Genomic DNA, 15,782 nt, shown 5'->3' on the forward strand with positions numbered 1-15,782 from the left:
CCTCTCTGGCCCTGTAGAAAAAGTTAACCAACCCCCAGTGGAGGGACCTTAAAGTTTGTTCTCATCCTACACGTTCCTTAAATATCTTTAAGCAAGTCTTTTTCCCTCTGCAGACTCAGTCTCTACATCTATTGATTGAAAAGCCTGTAACGTGAGGCATCGCCTTGGGTTTGTTCTCCCATTGTTCTGCAAGTATTAGCATCTAATATATTCGTTTTATTACAGCTGACTTCATGGAGGGCAGGAAAGTATTTTGTGAGTCTCATGAATCATCATAACCACCAGCCTCTGTGCTAAGCCCTGAGTCCATTTATGGAGTATAACTGAACTGACTTGAATTACACATCTTGCTTCACAGAGAGATCTCACAGAATGATGTCTTGGAAGTGATAGAGGCGAATGTGTTCTCCAATCTGCCCAAATTACATGAAATGTAAGCAAGAAACTATGGGGTTTGCTCATGACTGCTCTTGACAATCACCTGAAAGTCTGCTTCTATTCCCAGCTCTGCTCTGTCCTCATATCCCTGCAATTTCATTTTAAGATGAAGGTCAGCCCAAAGGGAACTCAGCCTGGTATCCAGGCACCAATCCAGAACCTAGTCTTACTCCATTTCCCCTACTCCCAGAGTTGTTGCATAGTAAACCCAAGAACTTGGCTCTGAGACTGCCAGCAAGTATCTCCACCTCATCCTCTCATTCAAAGTTATTCCACAGTCAAAACCCAAAATTAGTCTCACATGATGTAGTTGAAGATGAGTAGTCGTAGTCTGAATACTTGCCTATGCCATATAATCACAAAAAAAACTTTGGCCAAGATACAAAATCATTCTGAGCCTTAGTTTTCTTATCTATAAAATGGGAACAATATAATTGCGTGCCTCATAATATCACTGTGATAAATGTATGATATAATAAATGTAAATTAGATCTAACACATCAACTGGCATGAGTGTGTCAATGATTCTTTCTTCTCCTACTCTTCCAATCAAATTTCCTTTCTCTTGTTGACATTCTAGGTTACAATATGTCAGTATTCACACAGATCCACTTCTGTTTCATATAATGACTATAAATTACTTCATAGAATCATAGGCTAGCAGACACTTTAGAAATGGTCTAGTCCAGAATTTTCCAAAGTAGGTTGTGTATCATTAAACACTCAGGAATTTTTTGTGTTTAAAAACGAGTGGGAAGTTATATGGTCAAATAAAATTGAGAAAATCAATCTAAATTCACTTACTATAGAAAAACTTCTCAGAACTTGTAATATGAGAATATACACTTGGAATCTCCAAGAAAGATATTATATTAAAGGGCTCTCAACTAATGTCACTGCAAAGGTTTCTTCTGTGGCACATACATTAACATCTCACAAAATTTCCATGAAACACAGTTAAGAGAGCCAATGAATTACTCTTCTAATTTTACAGATGAGTGATGAAAGGCACAGAGAAGTTATGAGGCTTGCCTAGAGTCACCCAGCAAAATCCACAGCAGGATAAGAACTTGAAGATAAATCTCTCAACTCTTGTATCTTTTTAAAAAGTATTAAGTATTTGCCAAGTTTCAGTAGGGAATAGACATATACATACATATATGGTCTCTAATGACCAGCATGTAATACACACACACACACACACACACACACACACACACACACACACACACTTTGTTTGGGAAAGACAGACAGTCTGTCCATTTTGGCAGACTCTCCCTCCCTTTTCCTTCCTACCACCCACCCAGTCCCCCACCCCCTTTCTCCCTCATTGTCATTAATCCTCTGCAACTGTGCCTTTCCTTCCTCTTTCCATTGCCCTCCTGCTCCATCCTTTCTCCTCTCTCTGCTTGGCCTCTTCTTCCCCTAGTGGGAAGAGGAGACATGACCAGAGTCTTAGAACCCACAGGAAATATCAGAGAAATGAACCACAGGGTAGCCAGCCCTCTGAGCAGGGTCAAGCAGATGTCACCCTATGCAATGGGCAGTAGAGCTAATGAGACACCTTTCCTGCATGGAGAGGTGCTCACCCCCATGTAGTACTGACTGTACTTAAAATTATCAATTACCTGGTACTTGGATCTGGGTAGCTACATGTTACTACAACATAAAAACTAATGAAACAGGGGGAAGTAATTAACACAGAGCATCTCTGCAAATATACATGGATTCAGCAAGATAAGGAAATGGCAGCTTCTCTGTTGGAATACAAATGCGAACATGCTCACCTCCAAACTATTGATCAGGACATGGCGCAGGCCAACCTGGAGAAGTCACCCCCTCCCACCAGCTGCAAGGGAGCAGCCTCAGTCTATAGCAGGAAGAGAATCACTGGCATATCTGCAGCTACTGTCTGCTGGGATTTTGGGGTTAAAACCAGAGATGCCCATGTTTGCCCCCAACCTTTGTCTTCCTTTGCCTCTTCACTCTTTTGTTCTCCACCCTATTTCATTGTTTTCCATCCCCTTATCTTTTGTCTGCTGTCCATACAAAAGCTCCATTCCCCATATTGGTCTCATCCCTATCTTCTTAGCATCCTCACACCCTGGGAGATCCTTACTAGTAAAAGACACAGCTGTGCTCAGGGTGAAAATGACCCACCCAGCCAGGGCTTTGTTTGCCTCTGACAGACAGACCAGGAGGACTTTGGTGATGAGAGTTAAACAGGATAGAGTTAATATTTAGTTTGTGTGGGTTAGCATGGTAAGAGGCACTGCATGCATGCTCAATTTTTATTGAAACAATAGATGGGTAAATGGATGGATGGATGGATGGATGGATGGATGGATGGATGGATAGATGGATGGATGGATGACACTGATATATTCTGCATAATGTAAAAATACTACAGTATTCCTTACGTTGAGATTATGTTCATGTTCTTTTACAGAAGAATTGAAAAGGCCAACAACCTGCTGTACATCGACCCTGATGCCTTTCAGAACCTGCCCAACCTCCGATATTTGTAAGAACTCCTGTATTCTGGTGCCCCCTCTATGATCAAAGTGTGTGTAATCCTATTTTAGCAAAATGTCCACTTGCTACTCTGGGAAGCAGTTGCTTTTTATCAAAGATGTGAGGCAGAAGTGGAAGTGGAGAGACACTTGCTGGTGAATTTTAGTTGAGTTTAATGAGTGAATTTCACTAATATAATTGCATTTTGTTTTCATTTACTAAAACAGACATCACAAGAAATGCCATTTGCATTAATGGGACTGACACACAGACCTCTTGCAGAACTCAGTCTTAATTTAGTGTTAATGCAATGCAGCCAAAACTTCTGCTAGCATTTAGTTTGCAACCTTGACCTCAAAGACATCATCTCCTCTGTTCTGCATATATGCATTTTTTTCTTTGACAGATTACAGTGTTTGGTTTTGTAAGTTTTGGTTAATAATAGACATGGTATTGATCAGCAGAGAGATTCCTGGTGTTTGAGCTCCATCCCTTGGGCTTGCCCCCATCAGCAAAATTACTGCTTCTTCTACTCAAATGGCTTTTAAATTAGCCAAGGGCTTGACAGAGCCCTGGATGCTATGACGTGGCCCCACAAAATAACAGACAAGAATTTGGGCTACGGAGCAAACTTTTTCTAGGCCCATTATTTATCTCAGACAAGCTTGTTTCCTTGTTGAGAGAATAGAAATAATAAATCTGTTACTTATTAAATAATCATGATGCATAACCAACTACCCTATAAGAAAGAGTTTTAAAGCAACAACTATTTATCCTTTCTCACCTGTGAGTTGATCAGAGGAATGGTGCTGCTGACAGGACTCTTGTTTTCCTGACCTCAGCTTAGCTCACTCATGCATCTGCAGATAGTTGGCAGGTCAGCGGGAAGCTGGCTGATCTGGATGGTCTCAGTTGAAATGACAGCTCTCCTCTGAGTGGTGCTCATTTCCAGCAGGCTAGCACAGGCTTGTCTTCATGGCAGCCTAGGATTCCAGGAGAGAGAACTGAAGCTTTCAAGCCTCTTGAGACTTAACCCCTGAACTAGCATACCATCTCTTCTGGTGAATTTTATTAGCCAAAGAAATATAAGACTAGCCCAGGTTTGAGAGGGGCAGAAACAGACTCTTCTTCTTGATGGGAAAAGCTGAAGTCACAACACCAACTATGTGGACACAGGGAATGACACAGAATTGAGGCCATGTTGGCAATTAATTTAAAGCACATACAAAGTTTTGCACAGTATCTGTCACATAGTAAATGCTCAATACATATTAGCTACTATTGATGTTATGTCTCTGTCCCTAAATTTTGATCTATAAGAACTGGAGTTAGTAGGTATACTAAGAAACACTAGGCCATTATGTGCCATAGATCTCTGAATGGAGACTGACTGAAGGAATAAACAATTTCGCAGAAGAGAGTCCATATGACCTGGATCTGAGAAAAAAAAACACAAGGTCATCCACTTCTGAGTTAATGTCAGTGGGAGGACTGGCTTTGTTGGCACACAACCTATGCAATTGCACAGGGCCCTGTGTTCAAAAGGGCCCCACATTCTGAGAACCTCAGACTAGGTTTAGTTCTCTGTTTTGTCTTGAAATAAACATTTCTGAACAAGGGGGCCTTCATTTTCATGTTGCACTGAACCCCATAAATTATGTAGGCAGTGCTGCTCAGAGTTAGGGTTATGGTCACTTCTAGTTTCAGAGTTGGGAGTCTTGGCTCCCTAAATGGACTTTGCTATACTCTCTGCAGAGGCTAGCCTAGACTAGGCACAGAAGTGGAGGAAATGTGGATTAACAAATAAGGTATGGGTCTTAGACTTAGAAAATCTAGCGGGGTTCTCAAACTATGGCCCGCGGGCCATATGCGGCCCGCCGAGGACATTTATCCGGCCCGCTGGGTGCCGCTGCCTGTCCTGCTTAGCAGCTGACTCATCCCAGGCCCACAGTGCGCATAGGAAATTTGTTCATAGTGTTTTTTTAAAACTATAGTCCGGCCCTCCAACGGTCTGAGGGACAGTGAACTGGCCCCCTGTTTAAAAAGTTTGAGGACCCCTGAAGGGCTTCATCCTGACCCCACCACTTACACTTGGGCCAGTCATTGCAATTCTGGGATGTACATGGCTCTCATGAGCCTCAAGTGAGATTTATATGTGAAAATATTTTTTACAAAATATTTTATACTAAAAAGTGCTCAAAAGACATTTTAAAATATACTGTTATTTGTAGAATGATTATTTCTGATCAACCGAAGTCTATGAGTCCATCCTCAGGAAAATTCCTGTAAGTATTGAATAGTTAAGTGTTGAAAAGCTAAGACCTTTAGCTTTTACCTAGAGTGTTTGCAATGAGTTCAAAATGAGAACTTTGGGACATGCCTGAGCAGTATAGAAAAGAATAGATATGTATACTAGGTGTACCAGTTAATAATGCGGATTTTTTTTTCAATAGATGGAGTTACACATATGTTGATATATATGCGATTTGATATGTATACTATTTTGTTGTATTGACAGCAAGCTTCAAAACTTCATATGTCAAATTTTCTGAAGGTGTTAACATCATAGATATTTTTACACTTAAAAATGTCTAATTTTGTGCAAAAAAAAAAGAGCATTTGCAGGAAGTTTTAATTCATTACTTTATTTTGAAGAAAAGTGCTGCTGAAAGTTATCGTATACTTCGGGAAGCTTATGGTGAACATGCTCCATCTCAAAATACTTGTGAATGCTGGTTTAAATGCTTCAAAAGTGATGATTTTGATGTGAAAGACAAAGAACATCCAGGTCAACCGAAAAAGTTTGAAGACTAACAATTACAAGATTATTGTTATTGGATGAAGATGTATGTCAAACTCAAAAACAACTTGCAAAAAGATTAAACATTGCTCAGCAAACAATTTCCGATCATTTACAAGCAATGCGGAAGATTTTAAAGGAAGGAAAATGGGTGCCACATCAACTGAACGAAAGACAAATGGAAAACCAAAAAGTCATCAGTAAAATGTTGCTTCAATGGCATGAAAGTCTTTTTGCATCAAATTGTGACTGGCGATGAAAAGTGGATTTATTTTGAGAATCCCAAACGCAAAAAAATTATGGGTTGATTCAGGTCAACCAACAACACCAACTGCAAGGCCAAATCGTTTCAGAAAGGAGACAATGCTCTGCGTTTGGTGGGATCAGGAAGGTGTGGTGTATTATGAGCTTCTAAAACCAGGTGAAACCGTTAATACTGATCACTACCGACAACAAATAATCAATTTGAACCATGCTTTGATCGTAAAACCACCAGAATGGTCCAGAAGACACAGCAAAGTAATTTTGCTTCATGATGATGCACCATACACACTTCAAAACCAGTTAAAGACATGTTAAAAGATCTTGCCTGGGAAGTATTAACCCACCCACCATATTCACCACACCTTGCTCCTTCAGATTATGTTCCAATCAATGGCAGAAGCACCTTCTGAGCAGCACTTCAAAATGTATGAAGTGGAAAATTGGGTCTCTGAATGGTCTGCCTCAAAACAAGGAAAGTTCTATTGGGACGGTATCCCCAAATTACCTGAAAGATGAGGGAATGTGTAGCTAGAGATGAACATTACTTTGAATAAAGCACTTTTGATGTTTCTCTTGAAATTTTTGTATTTTCTTTGATTACAAAATCTGCATTTTTAACCGGTAAAGGGTCAATCTGCATTTTTAACTGGTACCGGTTAAAATAGCATGAATAACAGTGAAAATGGTAGACTGTGAACAGATGAATAAAGAGATGAAGAATCATTGCAGCCTTGGCCAGGTGGCTCAGTATGTTAGAGTGTCTTCCCATCCACCAAAAGGCTGTGGGTTCACTTCCTGGTCAGGGCACATACTTAGTTGCGGGTTCAATCCCCAATCAGGGTGTCTATAGGAGGCAACTGATATCTCTCTCTCTCTCTCTCTCTCTCTCTCTCTCTCTCTCTCTCTCTGTGTGTGTGTGTGTGTGTGTGTGTGTGTGTGTGTCAACCAATAAAAACATATTCTTAGGTGATGAATAAAAAAATAAAAATTAAAAAAAGAATCAATGCAAAAAAAGAATCATTGCAAAATAAAATTTTTAAAAAGAATCATTGATGCAGAATTTGACCCCAATATTGGCCCCCACTCGTGGTCAGCACCATTCATTCTTATTAACAAGGACTCTGGGCCTTTTCTCTAGGGGATGGGGTCTGGGGAGGAACTAGGGAGGATGTGGGCATAGAAGAAGAGGAAACTTTGGCAGAACTCAGAGGACAAAAGTGTGACTTTGACTCTGGAAGAGGCTGAAATCTGTGTCATCTGTCATCGCATCCAGCCTCTCCTTGGTGTCCTTTTCTCATGCTGAGGTGTTGAGTAGTCCCCATTCCCATCTGGCTCCCTATCACATTCAGACAAAGCTGGAGGTGACCGACTCCAGCTCCATCCTTTCCTGAGAGGAGAATATTGTTCACGGAGCATTTAAAATGTGCTTTCTAACTGGGAAAAGAAAAGAGTTAGTAAGCAGTTTGGAGTTCTGTCATTATCAAAGAATCTTCCATGACTGCTCTGAAAAAAATATCCTTACATAATTCTACAGTGTCCAAAAGTCTGTCACATCCACTGCCATGCAAATCTGTATCAGGAAGTTGAGACAAAGTGTTATTCATCTTAAGCCTTTTTCACTTATTGCCCAAGGTGGGCCTTCCCCACCTGCACACTCCTCCCCAGGATGTGGCATCCAGTGACCCTAAGAATCCAAAGACATTTCTACTAGCAATATATCTATTCAAGATTCAGAAATATTTTCCCAACTGCAATGAGGAATCACCTAAATTCATGGTTGGTCCTCTGATCTGAAAGCTTATATCATGGAAACAAAGCCCAGTTAAGCTTCCTTCCACACTTAGTATCTGAGCAGAAGTCATAAACAACTTTGCCATCCAGCAACCAGGCAGAGCTAGATGGCAACAATTTCAGATATTCTTTTGGATGATGAACTACTTGCTAAAGAAAAGAAAAAACACACAAAACGGATGAAGAAATCAGAGGGACCAGTAGGATTGAGTAGTTGTTTATTTCCTTAAGCCAGGATAAATGTTTATCATCACAGCCACCAAAGCAGGAAATTAGAAGGGGTAGGGGTGAGTTGTCATTTGACTTGAGCATCCTAATTGCTGCACACACACACTGAGAAATGTTTTTCTTCCATTTGATGTTGATCATTTTATGGCACAGCATTCAAGACAACCAGAAATCAGTATTCTTCATCACTGCTTTCATACTTCACTGAGGAACCCAAAGTGGTTAGGGAAAACACTCATGAATAAAGAAATGTACTTTGACTAAAAGAATATACATCAAAGAATTCACCTGGGTGGATTTTTTTTATATCAATATTGTACTTGCAGGTAATGTTTCTCTCTTATCACTCCGCCTTCCTGGAGTTGACCTTTTGTGTATGAAATATTACCTATTGATCTATAAATAAGGTTCATACAATATTCTCTTGCCTTTGCATCCTGTCAATGTAATTCTCAGGCAGCTGGATGTTGTTTTTTTGCTACTCAATAAACCATAATCCCATTTTAGCAAACCCTTCACACACACTGGTAGGCCCCATCTAACTGATGACCACCTTCCACTCACATGTGGGCCTGTCAGACCTCCTTAGGACATCTGCTATGGGCAATCACGCCCTCTGCTTTCTCCAGTTGGGGATAATTCCTGGAGATTCTTTCACTAGGATTTGCCTCAGCAATTCAGGCTATTTCTTTCCTGCCCCTAAATTCCTCTCTGTCTTTCCTTCATTCCTCTCTTTCATTTGGTTTGTGGGGATAATGAAAGTAGCTTTTCTTGTTATAAAAGCATTTGTTGGACATTGCATGGCAAAGGCACAAAGGGCAGGGACTGGGGAGGTAGTATACAGTAGCAAGGAAGCACACAGGTTCCACGGCCATCTGTCTGGGCCAGGTGTCAGCTTCTGCCCTTGCTAGTTGTGCGACCTTGGATAATTGGCTTAACTTCTCTAAGTCTCAGTCTTACTTTCTTTAACTTGGGAATAGCATTGTCTGCATCCTTGGATTACATTAAATGAAGTACTTGGAAGAATGACTGACATTTAGAAAATTCTCAATAAATGTTAGCAATTCTTATTCAATTCCTGGCCCTGTGATTTATTAGCTAAGGGAGGCTCTATAAGGAACTTCATCTTTTTGTACCTTAGTTCTCTCCTCTTCTTAAAGGAATAATAATACCTACCTTTTGAGACTGTTGTAAGGGTTAATTTAATAATTATAATCATGGTGATGATGGTGGTATCTTCTTCCATTTCCAATATTTATTGAAGGCCTCTTCAACTCTTTCTTTTGGATAGAATCCACTGATCAGCATTCAAACATGGAAATACATCATTTGTATTTTTCTAAGGACAAACATCCTTCTTACTGAACTCCTGAGATATCCATAAACATCCTTCCAACAAACAATAGTACATTATCCTGCAGAGTTCTAATGGAGGCTCCTAACTTCCCTGTACTATTATTTCCAACCTTGTGGTCCACAATCTCTCTTACCATCTCCATCAAAACAAAATTCAGTTCGTCAGCTGGTTGGCTAATGCTTCCCATGTTTATGTTGATTTACAATTTAATGCTTTTTTAAAATCATACTTCATTGCATTTGAACCTCACAGCAATCCAAAGAGTAAGCAGCACAGTAAGAGAATATGTGCATTTTATAGAAGTAAGCTAGCCTTGCCTGTAGTCCCTGGTTAGTGGGCTCTTCTGAAAGGAATGTGCAGTGCCCCTACAGACTGTATTACGCTGAAACATTAGATATTCAGCAACACTTTCTATGGTGGCTTGGAAAGGATATATACTGGAGTTCAATTTTAGATGTTATGGCAGCCACACACATGGTGGAAAGGGTTGGTGCCTCCCCATTTCTCCATCATTTTGGAGAATTGGCCAATGATTGCAAACTCATTTGTTCAGTCAACATCATTCATTTATTGAAGTCATAGTACATCCAGGGCTTTGTTGTGGATGTTGGGTGTACAAAAGATGACAAGGCAAATGAAGCCCCTACCCTTATGGAGCTTATTGTTTGAGGAGAAAACAATGCTAGATAATGTCATGTGGTGAAAGTGGTTTAATGAAAAATAAAGCAAAGAAAGCGGAGAGTGATGCCTTAGAAAGGGTGGTTGAGAAAGGATGGAAGGCCTTGTGAGAGATACAGCAGACATCTTTAGACAGCTCTGGCTCACCTCAAGGAGCTCACTCTTCTGGGGGAAAAAGACTATTAACCATTAACCCCTGAAAATAATAGCACATCTGTAGATCTGTGTGGCACTGGTAATAGACAAGAGTACTGACCCAGTGCCTTGGGCTGGACTCATCAGGGAAAGCTTCTTGGGAATAAAGTGAACTTAGCTGCAATTTGAAGGATAGGCAAAATTTAAAAAGACAGTAAAGAAGGAGAAACTTCCTGTGAAAAAAATAGTTGAATAAAAACAAAAATGTGAAAGAACCATTATGGAATAGGCAGAGGATGGGGAGAAAATGGGTCCCAACTAAAAAGGCATGCATATATGCATAACTCAGGGACAGAGACAATAGGGTGGTGAAGGTCTGAGGTGGGGGCAGGCTGGAGGGGATAAAAATGGGACATATGTAGTGCTTTCAACAATAAATATTTTTTAAAGGTGTGCACTGGAGAGAAAGAAGATTGGGTATGGTAAGATTGGAAAAACGTTAAGGCAGATGAGTTTAGGTCTAATGCAATAGGAAAAAGTAAGCCACAGAGATTCTTGAGTAGAAGAGTGGCAAGATGACAGTGACTTGGGCTGTAGATTGACTATTGGCAGGGTATAGACACACTCAAGGGAGTCCTGCTAAGGGGAAGTGGCCATAATCCAGGGGTACATTAATGGTGGCATCTTTTGAAATAGAAAGGTAATGGGGGACACATTTCCGCACAACTACCACTGGTATATGATTCACTCTATGTCAGACATGGACCAAGTGACTGCAGTGATTTCGCCCACTCATATCTCGTAAATCCCAGTGCTTTCCACACAGAATCATCCTGCAAACAGCACTCATCAAGAATTCAGTCTGGGCCAGAAGTCATCTTACACAGGGACTGTGATTATTGGGAAGAAATGATTAGCCACCTCCCTGGTTGTCAGCATTATACGTATCTAAACATGTTGTCATGACTACGAGGATGTTAGGGCACAATGGAAATTACACAATTGCTTCTTTTATCAGGAATCTATCTAGCACAGCCAACTTTGCCTGCCATTGTCAACTCCAGGAAAATACGGCCAGATTTCCCTTCTGGAACACTAAAGTTCAGGAAGAGATTTTAGCCTGAGCATGTCAGTTCAAGGAGGGCAGGACCTCCTCTTGTCAGAGGGCCTGATCTGAAAGAAGGTGACATTTTTATGCCAGTAACCTCTCCTCCTTGTTCCTCTAACCTGCCCAGTATGCCATCTCCTGCAAGAAGACCAGGTCCTTTCCATCTGCAAGATAATTATTTGATCCATTAACTCACATCAATATGTTCAGGTCTTGATATTCTTTCCAGGGGATTTTGTGTTTTTAAAAAAGAAACCTGAAAAAGGCAATGCTAAGCCCAAGAACTGATCATGATAGACTCCCAGGCAAGGGGGCTCTGAGAGAGAGAAAAGTCCCTACAGGAGCCACTCATAGAGCATATAGGTAACCATCTACTCCACCCACCTGCAGGGTCTCCGAATTATATTTTCCCAGGATACACCTTCTTATGAGGTAGGTGTATCCTCAGCTCAATTATTTTGAAATAAGATCTGTCTCTGTTATCAACAGAAATCAGATATAAGGACAAGTCTAGAGAAGGCTCAGAGAGAAAGGGTCTCAGATTAGCTGTGTAAAATCAGCCCAATTTCTTCCTCATTGCTAGTATCACCCCCAGACAATGATGGACTAATCCCTTTAAGTCTGTTTCTTCATCTGCAAAATGGAAATAACAGAATGTTTCATGAGGTTAGTCAGATGAGGAAATGGACTCTACATTCTCAATGATCTCTTAAAGCCGTGGTGTCTAATTGTCATCTTCATCAACCTGAGACTCACAGTGTCACTGTCTGTCCTGAGTTCAGCATATTCAGACTCAGTATGGAAAGAGAAAGCCCTTCCACGAGACAGAAGGATCCAGCATCTTGTAGATCACTATTTCCCAGATCAGGCTCCTCTCCAGGATTCCAGCTGAGATCCTATGGGCACATTAAACCATCTATCAATTACTCTCCAAAGCTCAACTCCTGGAGCTAAAGGAATGGTAGGATGAACCCCTGCCACTTCAGTCCCTCACATGTGAGCACAGCCAGCCCCAGCAGGGCCTTGAGAGGCCCTGCATGTAGAGGTGAGGCTTAGGAGGCAGACAGCCCCCAGCGGGCATTGGAGAGACAAATCACAAATTCTGGGCACCTGCCTCAGGCACAGGCAGGAGGGAAGACAACTTAATGAGCAGGATCTGAATGGGCATCAGAAGAATCACAGCCCCCATGTTGCTTCTTCCACCACTGCAGCCTCCATGTTGGGAGTTTTATATGGCATTATTGTCCTTACAGGCCCTTTTAGATTTGCTTATCCCTGGGAGAGGCCACACACTAAGATTTAGAGCGAATACAGGAACTATCAGCCACATCTCTGTAGGGATGAAGGCAGACCCTGAAGCAGAGATGGGCCAGAGGAGGCTGGGAAGTACAGTAGGCAGCAGGGGTAGGCTGGACAATGAGAGGAGGGAGGGTGTCAACTGCAATTACCAGATTCTGTGCCACACCAGGATCATGACCAGGTTTTCTTCGTCTCTATATCCCCAGTGCCAGACACAAAAAAGGCCCACAACTATTCATTTTTTTCTTCCAGAAGATCCTGGCTGTGATCTAGACCTCTCATGCACCTATTCTCAAATCCTCTGCCACACTTATTGAGGGACCCATTATTTTCCTGTCTTCCCTCATTCATCTCATCTGCTTTACCCTTCACAATGGGAGTGAACACAGGCATATTCTGGCCAGATGCTCCCAAAGTCAGTCTGTCCATCTAGGAAGGTGTGTTCTGTCTTCTCCATGGCCCGGCTGCAGAAGGAATGCAGTCCAGCTGGCTCAGGACTGGGGGCAATGAAGTGATAGATGTCACCACCTGATTCCACTGACTTCTAATCTAGAGCAAAACAGGAGAGCCACACACCCAGGTCCCAGTCCTGCCCCTGTTTGTGAGAACTTATAAGCAAGGAACCAAGCTTCTTTGGGCCTTGAGTGAAGTGGAAAGGAAAAGAATGACCCTATGTCCTTCAAGCCGATGTAAGAAAGGGAGGAGATGAGTCAAAGTGGGAGAACTTTAAAAGTTCAAGACAGCAAATGAGTGCAAGCCCTGCTAATCGCTCAAGGCATTGCTGGGTGATGTAGGGTTGGGGAACAGAATTATAATTTAGGAAGTACTTTCACTTCGTATTAACTTATGTAGACTTTTAAAAGCCCTGTGAGATACTTATGGATGGCTCCATTTTGAAACTTGAGGTTTGGAGATGACTGAATTGCCCAAACTCACAGAATGGGCTTAAGAAATGATCTTGGGGCAGGAGGGCAGGGAAAATGGTACTTGTTGGGCATCTACTTACTATATGGCAGACCCTACGCTAATTATCTCATTCACACAATTCATCTCATCTTCCAGTCTTCCAAAAACAGTGAGGCCTGTATTTTCCCTGATTCACAAATGAGGATTGTTTGAAACTCCGAGATTATGTAGTTGATAGAACTGAGAACTGAAGGCAGGAATGTCTGACTCCCACCCAGTTCATCCTGCTCTCGGCACTGCATAGCTGGAGAGGCATAGGGTGTGGATGACACCTACGCAAGTGGACCCAGTGTTCTGAGCACAATGTTGACACTATTCACGTTTGCCATTTGGGACCTGTGAGCACCTACACAGGCTAAATTGAAATACACCTAAGAAGTAGCTTTCTAAATAATTAATATTCAAAATGAGTTTGGGGAAGGGTGTGCAAACTGTTTAAAATATTAACTCTTCTGCAACTCCCCTATGTAATTTAAAAGTAACTGCTTACCATAAATTAATAGTTTGATTAAAGTTATTCTTACATCAGCATCCAGGAAGGTCTCAAAAGAGTACCACTCGGCAATGCTCTGTTAGCTTGGGTCTAACCTGGAGAGATCTTTCGGTTTTGAAAGTCCTTGCTGGCCAATGTGATATAATGGAAAGAAATCACCGAGAGGCATGGGAACCAGAATGCCTAGATTTTTTCTTCCACCTTCTGGGAGACAAGTTAACTGAAACTCTCTAAGCCTCAGTTTCTTCATATACAAAATGGAGCTAATAATACCTGCCTCATGAGTTGTGGGCAAGATTAAATGACTTTATTGTAGGAAAGACCTTTACAATGGTGCCTAATCTGGAAGTAAGGGCATTGGTAAGCATTAACTGTTATTCTTTCTCATTCAAGTCTAGACATTTGGGTGAGTCATTTACTCTCTGTGAGCATAGCCTCCCTTCTCTATAAGGTGCAAATCATAATTCTGCTCATCTTAGAAATTCACTGTGAAGTCAAATGAGGTACTATAAAATAACTCCGTCGGTCATATATGCTACACAAATATGAAGCAAGGTTATTTTACAGTCGTTTTTTTTTTGTTGTTGTTGTTAGAAGCCTGGGTCAGAACTGTGACTAAATCCTAGCACTCCAGTTACTTTCTAAATAGCGGTCCACTAAGCTATTGCCACCTTAGCCAGCCTCTTGCTTGGGCCCAAGTCATTCACTGGTCACTGGACCCCCCAAACAGGAGGGGATAGCCATGCAACTTGCCCCCTGGTCTTCTTAAAGTCCTTCTCTCAACTCAAGTGAAGCAGCTCCCACCTTTCCCTATGGTGGGAAGGGCAAATTCACAGTTGTCTCCAGAAACCCTTCTCACAAGGTCTCTATACTGTTTTCATGTCCAGTAGGAATGAGCGGTTAAAAATTGTGCAACCAGATGCCAGAAACCTGGAATGTAGCACCTCTCATAGTTTGGTGTGTCAAGGAAAACTCAGACTTTGACATCCGGATACACTGATATCTGCCCTAGCCCAAAGGATCCTGTAGCATGCTCCAAACTGAAAGAACGAATAACCAATAGTGAGAGCTGCAAAGAAGCCCATCACAAACTTCTTTTTGTACATTAAAAAACACACCTTTTATCAAAGGTTTATCTTTAGTTTAGTTTCCTTTTGATTTGGTTGGCCATTAAACAACATGGTTTCTTTTTACCCAGACATGGTATGTGTAGAGGTTAATGGTTGGGCTAGGAGTAGGGATCTCATCCTGTGACTAATGTATTCTGTACAACTACAGAGAAGTTTTTCAGAGCCTCTGACCATACCTTTCCAGGTTGTAATCTAAAGGGGGCCATCCAAAAATACCTGACCTCACTCAGCTGGGCCCCCTCCACTCTGATATGAGGATGGTAATGATACCTGTCTCCTAAGGTAGAGGAGAGGAATAAATAAAATAATCAATGTTAAGTGCATGATGCGGTGCCTGGTGCAGAGGAAGTGTTCAATAAATGTTGGCCATTATTATTATTAACCCTACTTTCCAGAGCATCACAGCACAAATCTATTACCATTTCCTCCTGGCAGCCCTTCAGAATCTCAGGCTTATCTTCCCAAGCAAAACATCCTATGCACTGGACAATATAGTCTTGATTCCTCACTCCATCAGCAAAAAAAAAAAAAAAAGAAAAAGAAAAGAAAAGAAAACTTGTCCCAAAATAACTGTATTTATT

At 41.4% G+C, this 15,782-nt stretch overlaps 1 protein-coding gene across 1 annotated transcript in view; it reads left to right on the forward strand.

Annotated features, from left to right (window-relative positions):
• Window positions 1–15,782, forward strand: part of FSHR (follicle stimulating hormone receptor) — a gene marked incomplete at both ends in the record, with an annotated part of 135,087 nt that overhangs the window by 92,400 nt on the left and 26,905 nt on the right. The window contains 2 exons of the mRNA XM_080684826.1: window positions 359–433; window positions 2,888–2,962. Coding sequence (XP_080540952.1) covers window positions 359–433; window positions 2,888–2,962 — 150 coding nt within the window. The remainder of the gene's footprint in view (window positions 1–358; window positions 434–2,887; window positions 2,963–15,782) is intronic.

The sequence above is a fragment of the Plecotus auritus genome (assembly GCF_963455305.1).
Source record: "Plecotus auritus genome assembly, chromosome: 8".
Lineage (NCBI taxonomy): Eukaryota > Metazoa > Chordata > Mammalia > Chiroptera > Vespertilionidae > Plecotus > Plecotus auritus.